An 11,413-nucleotide genomic window follows, 5' to 3' on the forward strand; every position below is an offset into this window, starting at 1 on the left:
CTTTTATAGTGAAAAAAATATTATATAAATTAAATAAAAAAATCTCTCGGATACTTAGTACAAAATTCGATTTGGTTGGCTTAACCAGTTATAAATAATATTCAACTTAACATTTTATCCGTTAATTTCTCAGTTTTGTCTTTTTTAGGCAATAAAGATGTTTTAGTATGATGACTAATTAAATTAGGAAATTAAAAGTTGGCTGCTAAACATATTTGATATGATTTTAATGGCAGACATGGGTCCTCCAAGGATAATCTCTTGTTTAGGATATATTCTTGAATCATTTTTCTTTTTATTTTACCAAAATATTAGGATTTACTATATTTGATAGTGGCAGGCACAAAGGAAGGGTGCTTCAAACCCTACCAATACAAAAGTACAACCTCTAATCAAAAGAATGAAAAAAAAAATAAATTAAAGTCTAAATGATATGCTAATATTTTTTGAAAAAAAAGTTATTTTATATATATATATATTTTTTTTTTTTTTAAATGAAATTATATAAAACATTATTAGTCAAAGCATGATTAACAATATGTGAGTTCTATGGAGAGCCTTCTATAATTTCAAGAACTATGCCTGTAGCATTTTTAATCTTTAATTAATTCACTCTTAAATTTCAATTTATTCGTCTTTACTCGTATGTAACTCTTATTTTAAAAATTAAAGTTCTCCTAACTTGTAATTAGTAAGTCGAATACCGCAAATTTGTCGATAAACTAAACAGGGCGACAAATATAATATTGCAAACAAATGATATTTTTTATATTTGTGATCTTATGTCTATTTGAAGAGTTTTTTATTTAGTGATGATTGGAGAGAAATTTTCCTTTTGCACCTCACAAGCATAATTTTTTATGATTAATTTTTACATATAAGTGTTTTGTGCTTACAAACTTTACAAGTCTGGAGAAAACAAAGTTCACTAAATGTGTTATTTATGTTACGTACCTTTTTAACAGACTTTTAAATCAATTCAAACTAATTAACGCGTAAATATATAACTTTCATTTTTAAAAAGATTTCGTTTTTTTTTTTCGAATTTCTTGTCAAATTTGTTGGATCTCCTTCTTCTTTCGTTTTTTTTTTTCGATTTTCATTATTTCTGAAAACAAGCTTTGAAATTGTTTTGAAGATAATGGAACTTCAGAAATACACCCAAACGATTACAAAAATACACTCAAATGATTACAGAAAGGATTAAAGAAATATACCCAAAAGATTACATAAATACACCAAAAGGATTTAAGAAATACACCAAAAACATGGAGGAGACCGTATATTTCTTCTTGAAATCTTTTAATGTTTTGCTGGTTAAGGATGAGGTACATGACATAGACAATCTAGAAAAAAAACCTAGAAGAACAGTAAAATAGTACCTTGAATAATGTTTTTTCGTTTTTTCTGGTGATTTTTTATGGAAATTTGTATCTTTTACTCTTCGCGACGAGTTGGAACGTGTCTTTTATTTTGAATCTTGGCGATTTGCGTTTTGATTGAGGAAGAATAGGAAGATGGCGAATCTTGACGGTTTGTGTTTTGATTGAGGAAGAAGAAGAGTGCGGCATAATGAACACGTGCATTGGACGTTCGATTTTAAAGGAGTGGTGCGCATGTTTTTTCTTGGACTTGAACCAACTTGTATAGCTTGTAAGCCAAAAAGGCTTGTATGTGTAGCAGACCTCAATTTTCTATTGGGTTTGAATTGTAAGATGGTATTTATTTTTAAAGACTAAGATTGAGATTGAGAAATTAGGATTTAGTATTGTATTTAATAGTTAGAGATTCAAACTAAAATTTTAGTCTCTTAATAATATTTTAAAAAAATAAAGATATAGAGACTAAATTTTTTTTAAATAAATCCGAGACTGAAATTTTTATGAAACTTTTTTTTTGTAAAATATATCTTTATTTAATTTTTTAAATTTTAAATTTAATTATTAATTTTTATATTTATTTTAAACTAAATATAATACTTAAATATAATTCTATCAGTATATTTTATATTAAATATAATTTAAAAATTTAATTTAATTTCAGTTTTTTTATCTTTGTCTTCTAATTATAATCTCTTAATTTTAATTTCAATCTCCTTTCTAAATACAATTTAATAGTTTCTTCCTATTTTTTTTTCACAAAAATAAAATAAAAAATAATATCTGAGTTCGAATTTGACAAGGAGATCCTGAGTTTAACGTTTTGTGGTTTCCTTCGCTAACCGCTCCCGTATGTTTTTTTAAAGGTTAGGCTAAAATAAATTCTATAATTTTAAAAATATACGCTTTTTATTCCATATAAGATTAGAGACTAATATTATACAATTATTATATGATTAGAATGGAAAAATCAAAAGTAAAAAACAGTGTTTACATTGCAAGTGATATGACAGGAACAGCTAAGTCATTCATTGATGATTAGATGGTGATGTGATAGGAAGCAATAGCCTCAACCATTACCATTATTGTGCCATTGCATATATGGAATTTTAATTTTAATTTTCACTTTTTCACTGTTTTTCTTTAAAAAATATCATCCTATTTTTCTCATCAATGCACTTATTCTTGTTAATATTTTGTATATATTTTTCTGAAGGAAAATCAATGCCCTCAAGCTCTCCCCATTAGGATTACATAAACTTAAAATATCAATATATTGATAATTTTAGAAATTAAAATAAATTATTATTGTGTTTGATCTTACAATTCAAAATTATACATATAATCACAATAGAATTTGCAAATTTAAGGTAGTTAAAAAAACACTTAAATCGCACTATAGAGTATAAATTTAAATTACACGTTTTTAATATTATTTAAATACATCTTTAAAATAGGTTTTTTCTTAAATGGCAATGGCATAGAACATTTCATTTATAATACTTTAAATTTTCATTTTTCTCTCAATTGAGTAAAACTATATAAATCTTATAATACTAATTTCCTATCATTTACAATATTAATTATTGATGCATCAATATTATATATATCAACTTAGTATTGAGAGAAATACATCCGAAATGTAATAAAATCAAAATTACAAAACTTAATAAAAATGAGATATTTTTAAATTTTTAATAAAAAGAACATCTAAAAATTAAAAAAAATTAAATTATTAAAAAGATTATTTAAAATAAAAAAAATCCAAAATATAAGAAAAAAAGTAATTTGAAACTTAAGAAAAAAAATCCAAACTAATAAAAAGAATAATCTAAAATCAAGAAGAAGAAAAAGAAGAAGATCTACGGGGAGAGACCGATTGCATCGAAGATCCGTTGCACGGAGAGCTGGCGTCCCAGCAATGAGGAATCGATGCAAGAAAGACGGTGCACTCTGCGGTGATCTCAAATAGCAGAGACTCTCGCCAAGCAAAGCTCTACTTCAATGATCTGAACGTACCACTCACGATGATGAGAATTCAATGCAAGGATGAGGATGAGGAGGAGGAGGAGGAGCGATCACACCAAGGATATGTTGCACGGAGAGCGGCGCGTCACGGCGATGTTAGATAGCGGAGGCTCCCGCCAAGCAAAACTCTACCTCAATGATCTGAATGTGCCACTCGCAGCGATGAGAATTCGATGCAAGTCGAATCGGTATACGTGCACAAAGAAATTTTGGAGGAAGACGTAGTGGCAGCGCGATGGGTGGTTGTTTTCGATGGACCGACGATATAAGAGAACACTACACGTTCACAAAGTTGTTACGTGATGATACATACATTTATGAAACTATATGTATTTAGATTTATAGAGGAAGGTCCTAATTTTATGAAACTAGTTCTAAGGAGAAATATAGAGAAACAACATTCCTACAAGTCAACATAAGCTAACTCTATTATAAATAAATAAAAAATTGAAAATCAAAATTCAAAATTAAAAAAATCTTTCTACATTTATCCTAATCACGTTTATAATACACAGTAAAAACAATCCATAAAAAACCTAATCCATTTCCATTCATTTGGAAATAGTCAAATCTCTCCATCCACAAACTCACAGTCTCCACACAGTTTCGACGCCGTTGCCCACCAACCACCGTCGCATATTTCGTCGCGCTGCGCGCCTCTTCCTTGCGTCCCACCGCCCCCACCATCCTTTGCGACGCAGCCACTGTCGGGCTCCCATTCGCCATGCGCGATCAATTACTCCAATCCATGGCAACTCCTCCATTTTCGATGCGCGGCCTCCGTGGCTTTCTCCTTGCAACGCGCCACCGCGAGTCTCCTACCGTGCACGCAACACCGTCCAAGATGTCGTCGCCAGTCACCTTACTACTTTTCTTCTTTTTTTCTCCTATTTGTTTTTGAATGATTCTTTTAACTAGTTTTTTATGTTTCTTTTTCCTAAATTTTGGATGATTCATTTTCCTATATATTGTATAATTTTTTTCTTAAGATTTGGATAATTTTTTTTTTATGTTTTGTATGTTTTGGTATTTTTTTTAAAATTTGGATTTTTTAAATTAAGATTTGTGTAATAAATAATAAAAGATGAATTAGAGTAAGAAGAAGTAATTAATAATCATTAATTTTATATTTTTTAAAAAAAATTTAAATAACCAATAATCGATGACAATTAATTAGTATAAAATGCATTTAAATATGATTGTTGGCTATACACACAATACTATTTTCCTTTAATTTTTTTTTCCTTGCATATATATGCTGATTGAAGATAAGGTAAAGAGAACTAATGGACTACGTACTAATGTACCATATCTATGTTCTGTATATTTGTTTGTTTTATTTGTTGCCTGTTTTGTTGTGCATGAGTAGAAAAAAATAGGGATCAAATTTCAATGTAAGACATGAAAAGTGTGCATGGGGAATTGGCGAAGAAATAGTAAAGTTGAATGACAAATGAACTGAAACTGAGACTCAAACTGGAACATGGAAGAGTAAGATTATTGAGCTACCTCAACTTAAGTCGCTAGAGACTAGAGAGTGCACTACTCATATTCTTTTATCACCAAAAATTTAGAAATGTCCAATCTGTCGCTTTTCTTTTATAATTTAAAACAACTAATTAATTTATTTATTTACACTTTGTTTAGCTTTTCAAATATGAATAAACTAGTATTTGTATACAAAATATTTAAAATATTGATAAATTTATTTATAAAAAATAAAATTCGGTTGATATTTAAATTAAAAAAATCAAAATTTTTAAATTACTCCTGCTAACTCAATTGAATCTCATTTCAAAAGTTTAATTATAACTCTAACCTTATTCATTTCAATTCGCAACTCTCCATTTTAATTTTTAAAAGATTGGTTTAATAAATTTAAAGGCTTTTCCTTTATTTTTTTTCATCATAAAATGTGGTGACCATTATTCTCGACATCTTTTCAAAATTCCCTCACACTCTAGTTTCTGCCTACTTGGAATATGCTATGACATAAAGTGGATTTGTTTTTTAAATAAATAAAATAAATTCAATATTTGTGAGTTTGTACATTTTTTTAAAAAGTTATATTTTTGCACTATATTACTTATTTTAAAGACGAGGTGATTTTTTTTTTACATTATATTCTTGTTTGAGAGAGTAAAAAAATTATTATACATAGTTTGTTTATAAACTAAATAAGTTTAAAATATGATTTGGAATCGAGTTAGAAAATAAAATTGATATATTTTATTATAATTTAAATAATATTAGTTTAATTTTTATTTTTTAATATAATCTAATTTTATTTAAAAGATTATGATGTGTATTTATTTTTAATTTAATTAAATTTAAATTTAATTTAAATCATAATAATGTAAATAATTAAATTTAAAACTAAATTCAAATTAATATAATACACATCGGATTCTTTTGAATAAAATTAGCTTAGATGATATAAAAGATAAAAAACAAACTGATATAATTCAAATAGTAAATTATATTAATTTTACCTTCTAAATCTCAAATCATACCATAAATTAATGTTGAACGTATCTAGGTTTACAAATAAAATATGTATAATATTTTTTTTATTTTGTTGACAGCGATAATATCATAATAAGATATGTTTATTAGGGTCTCATTAACATTTCTAATGAGATAAGTAATAAAAAATATAAATATAAATAAATTGTAAGGTATTCTTACAATTTACTAATTTCATTATTATTATTATTATTATTATTATTATTATTATTATTATTATTATTACACTGATAATATATATTACCTAGAGAATATAAAAGTGAGACAATTGATTTTGTTCTTAAAATACAAAAGCTTGTTAAGATACAAGTCTGACATGATAATTGATTATTAAGGATCCCTGAAGTGTACACACACAACGGTTTTCGTTTCAACTGTGCAATAATTGATATGAAGAACAAATTAAAGCTCCACACAAAAGATATTATTATTATTATTAAAGCAAAGAAAAAATTCAATCAAACAACCCGATCCGAACACTACTTGAGAGAGAGAGTGTGTGTATTATATCCTTATTTATATTTAAATTAAATTTTATATTATTGTGATTAATTTTTAGAAAAATGATATCACTATTCCTAGTTTTTTTGATATTATCAACTTTTGTGTGTAATTTTTCTAAATTATATTTCATTCTCCTTATTTTTTTAACTTTATGGTGATAGGAAAAAAGTTCTATCATAAAATAATTTGCATACATATAATAGCTAGATGTGTGATATTATCAATTAGAGAAAAAAAATCTGTACTCTCTAATTTTTATGATAGCTAACTTTTAAATAATTTTAAAAATATTTATTAATGCTTGGGTTAATGAATTAATTAGTATTGAATTTATTTTAATTTTTATTAAAATAAAAAATTTAAAAATAAAACGTATTAGTTATATGATTAAAATAAATTAAGTGTATGTAAAGATTAAAAATATGACGCCATTCTAACTATTCTCTCACGTGCACACATTACAAAATGATTAATAAGTCTAATATTTTCTATGATTATTATCTTTATTTTGGAATACATTGTTTTTATTTCTTAATTAATTTTATAAAATATGATGTCATGTTATACACAGTTTTTTCTCATATACTTTTTAAATTTTTATATGATATGAAATTATTTTATAAAATAGAAAAAAGAAGATTTGTTAAAGAATAACTATTCTACTACTTGCTTTTACATGATGATTTTAAAATACTTCTTTTTCATTTTTCTCTTCCCAAATATAATAAAATTGAAAGAAAGTCTTGTCAACCAGCTCTCTCTCTCTCTCTCTGAATCCGTACAACAAATTTACATGTGAGTGTTTCTTCGCTGGTTAAAAAAAATCTAGTGCGGTGCAATCATAATCTTAATTCACTTCACCAAACTTTAATTTTCTTTAGGTAAAAATTCAAGTACAGTCGACTTTATGTAAAGTTAATATCTAAGAATTGTTAGATAAAAATTTAGTCAAATCAATCAAATCATCTAACGATTATCAGATATTAACTTTACGTGAAATCGATTGTACCTACCTGAGTTTTTACCTTTCGTTTATGCTTCAATTTTCTTCTATACCCTCTTCCTTTTTTTTATTTTTTTTCCATGATAGTATGTTGCCAACACAAAAATAAAACCATTATTTTCTGGCATATCATCACATAACATTCATTACATATATTAAAATTAAATCTCTCTCATATATGGTTTTCATTATTAGGGTTTCAACTTTTCAACTATCCTTTGAGAAAAATCCACTCATAATAAATAACAAATTTAAGTAGGGTAGTTTCTAATTTCTCTCTCTAATTTTTCTTTCTCATTGCTAGCTACCACTTCCTCCTCCTCCTCTTTTTTTAGCTGAGTAGTAGTAGTGAGAAGATTTCTAATTAATTTTTAAAAAAAAAACCTTCTTTTTTTTTTGGGTTGTAATGGAGATGGAGGAATACCCTAATAATAATAATAATAACTTGAGGCAAGAAAAGAGAGGTGCAAATGCAATAAGGCCAAGTTTCTTGTACTCATCAACTACTAATACTGCTTCTCTTCATAATCATCATCATCATCACCACCAAGTTCCAATCAACACCTTTAATCTTCAATCTTCAGATCATCATCATCAACAATGTTTTGAATCTGATGATAATCATCAAGTTCTTGTTGTGAAGACTGAAGCAATTAGCACCACCCCACATCATCACTATCCTTTGTTGAGGGGAAACAATAATAATATGCATCATCCCCACCATAGCCAGCAACACCATCATCATCATCAACAAGGACGGAATTACAACCAAACCTCCAATAATGGTGGTGGTGAAGTTGATGCCATCAAAGCCAAAATCATTGCTCATCCTCACTACTCTAATCTCTTAGAAGCTTACATGGATTGCCAAAAGGTAATTAATTACTTATCATTTCATTTAATTATTAACCATTTTGAGTATGCTTACAAAAACATTATTCTTTTTTTTTTCAAAATAAATAAAATTTTTAATTATAAGATGTTTTGAATCTAACATTATTTAATTCAATTACAATTATTTCCTTTTTTTTATTTCATATAGTTATAAACTAATAATTAATAGCTAATTTTTATAGGAAAAGGCTAAGGAATAGTTTATCTATAACAACTTAATTTGTAGGTCGGAGCTCCGCCGGAAGTGGTGGCGCGACTGGTGGCGGCGAGGCAGGAATTTGAGGCACGGCAACGATCTTCAGTTAGCTCAAGGGAAAGTTCCAATAAGGACCCAGAACTTGACCAATTCATGGTGTGGGGTCTTCTTTTTAAATTAAATTATTATTTATTTTTATAAAATATTATTCTTTTTTGGGTGGGTTTTCTCTTTTGCTAAATTGGGCTTTCTAGATTTTAATTTTCACCTACTCGTTAATTAATGGTATTGATTGATTGATTGATTCATGATTTGATCATGGAATAATATAGATTATTAATTATTATGTGACCTTAGAGACACTAATAATAATAACTTTTTATTTTTTATTTAATTATTTTTTTTTATAGGAAGCTTACTATGACATGCTTGTGAAGTATAGAGAGGAATTAACAAGGCCTATAGAAGAGGCTATGGATTTCATGAGAAGAATAGAAACACAGCTAAATATGCTTTGCAATGGACCCGTTAGGATCTTCCAAGGTATAGTGTTTATTTAAATTAAATTATAAAACTTTCTCTTTATAGGGTTTTGGTAATGATGAACAAGTGCCCTATTTCCCTTTTCACCCCCCCTTCTCAATTTTTCACAATTTCTTCTAAAATTCAATGTCGGCAAAGACTATGAGTCCATACAGAAAACAAGAGTTAGAATTAAAATTATTATTTTTGGTTACATTTAAAATTTTATTTAGGGTTTTATTTTTTAAACAATTAAAACTGAAAATTTTGTTGTATTTTAAAAAATTATACATTAAATAAATAAAAAGTTTAACCAACCAAATACTCTCTTGTTAAATATAAAAGTTGTTTAATTTTTTTAAACAAATTTTTTATAAATTAAAAGGGTAATTTTTTTTCTTTTACTAATAACCATGCAATAACTGAATCTCACTCTAAAAAAAGCTCATTAATTCTGGCCTAGAATTTTTTCCCTCTAAAATAATGTTGGCACAAAATTTTGCGCATGGTTTCTGCAATTCTTGAAATTCGAAAACTCGAGGTGTTTCTGTACTGAGGCATGAAATTTTGACCAAAACATTTTTTCCAACCTTCTTCAAATCGTGGGGGATTATAGGGGACCCAGATAGAGAAGAAGATGCACAGAACCCTAATCACGAGCTTATAATAATATTATACCATTTTAAAAAATTTTAGGGTTAGATATATAGAAAGAGTTTCTAGTGTATTTAGAATATTGGTGATTTAGTTATATCACTTGGCCATTAATTTGAATCAAAGAAAGAAGGTAAGCACAGCATCTTTCTTTCTTTCTTTTTTTAACCCCATGATTTGACAAGTTAGTACAATTTTAATTTAAATTTTGAACACTTTATACACCTTGTTGGAAATATTGTCCACTCTTCACAATTCCATATGAAGTATGACCCTTATTTATATGATTATAATAATAATAATTACAACTTTATTTATTTTGCTAAAACAAACCCAAATTCTCTACTCTACTCTAAGCTTATTGTTGTCTTTCCCAGGTTTCATTAATTCTAAGTTCTGACAAAGTGATTCTTTTTAGGGTTTTCCTAGTTAATCAATTTGAATTTAGTAAACCACAACATACATTTTCACACTATATTTTGCTAAGCAAAACGGTTCATTGGGTTTTGTATCATATGACAACATTCTTATAAAAGTAAAATGATAATTTGTTCATGAAAACTTTAATTTTGGATTAATTAATTTAAAAAAAATACTAATTTGATCTTTTTAACATAGTAAACAGTGGATATATAATATTTTTTTATTAACTAAAACTTGATAATAATACTTATATATACTGTTAATTATTTTAACGTGTGTGTCTATCTATGAAAGATAGTCATGTAGATAATAATTTTTAGAATGAAATTTTACTTATTTTAATAGAATTTGTGATAAATAGAGAATAATTGATAAAGAATATATAAAAACTCAAAAAATAATAAATACTTCATTGTCAAAAATTATATTGTTTTCATATTCATGTGACATTAATGAAATATGCATCACTGTAAATAACGAAATATATAGATAATTTCATTTCGTTTTGCACTATTCATTAATTAATAGAAGAACATACATATTCACCATTTGCTATCTTAAAATACTTAATTAATTAGTTTTTTTTTTAAAGACTAATTAGTTCAAAGTCAACATCTTTAAAGATTTGATTGTCAATTACTCATCTTATAAATACAATTCTTCTTATACTTATACGAGCTATTATCATTTGTAGTCTTCAATTAATTATGAAATTAGCATGAGTATGAAATAAAATAAAGTATTATTTTTATTTTTAATATTTAAAGAAATTTAAAATTATTCTTAATATTTAAATTGTTTTATTTAAATTTATAATATTATAAAATTATCTCAATATTGTCTTGTTATTGTTAATAATCTGTTAATAAAATTGACGTTAAGATTATATTGAGATAATTTTAAAATATTAAAATCTTAAATAGGATAAAAACGTTTGGAATAAAAATGATATATTATTTTTAAAAAAATTACTACATCAAATAAAATGATAATGAATTTTAATAGAATAGATTATATTATAAATTTAAGCTTTTTATTGATGCTTGTAGAATGATGAGTAAAAAATGTCTGAAAAAGAAAAAAAAGAATATGGTATATATACAATCAAGTATTAAATTACATCTTTTTGTTTATGCTAAATTTTTAATGTTTAATTAAATTAAATTTTATTTTAAACTTTAAATAAATTTTATTTTTTCAACAATTTTAGTTTTATTACAATAGATAATTATTCAGTTGGTTTTTTTAATTTTATTTTTAATAAAAAATAAAATTATTTAGAAT

General features: G+C 25.9%; 1 protein-coding gene across 1 annotated transcript in view; it reads left to right on the forward strand.

Annotated features, from left to right (window-relative positions):
- Positions 1–7,829: 7,829 nt before the first annotated feature.
- Positions 7,830–11,413, forward strand: part of LOC107495853 (homeotic protein knotted-1) — a gene marked incomplete in the record, with an annotated part of 10,029 nt that continues 6,445 nt past the window's right edge. Inside the window, 3 exon segments of the mRNA XM_016117056.3 lie at positions 7,830–8,314; positions 8,561–8,686; positions 8,941–9,073. Of these exon segments, the coding sequence (XP_015972542.1) occupies positions 7,847–8,314; positions 8,561–8,686; positions 8,941–9,073 (727 nt within the window).

Source organism: Arachis duranensis, chromosome 6 (assembly GCF_000817695.3).
Source record: "Arachis duranensis cultivar V14167 chromosome 6, aradu.V14167.gnm2.J7QH, whole genome shotgun sequence".
NCBI lineage: Eukaryota > Viridiplantae > Streptophyta > Magnoliopsida > Fabales > Fabaceae > Arachis > Arachis duranensis.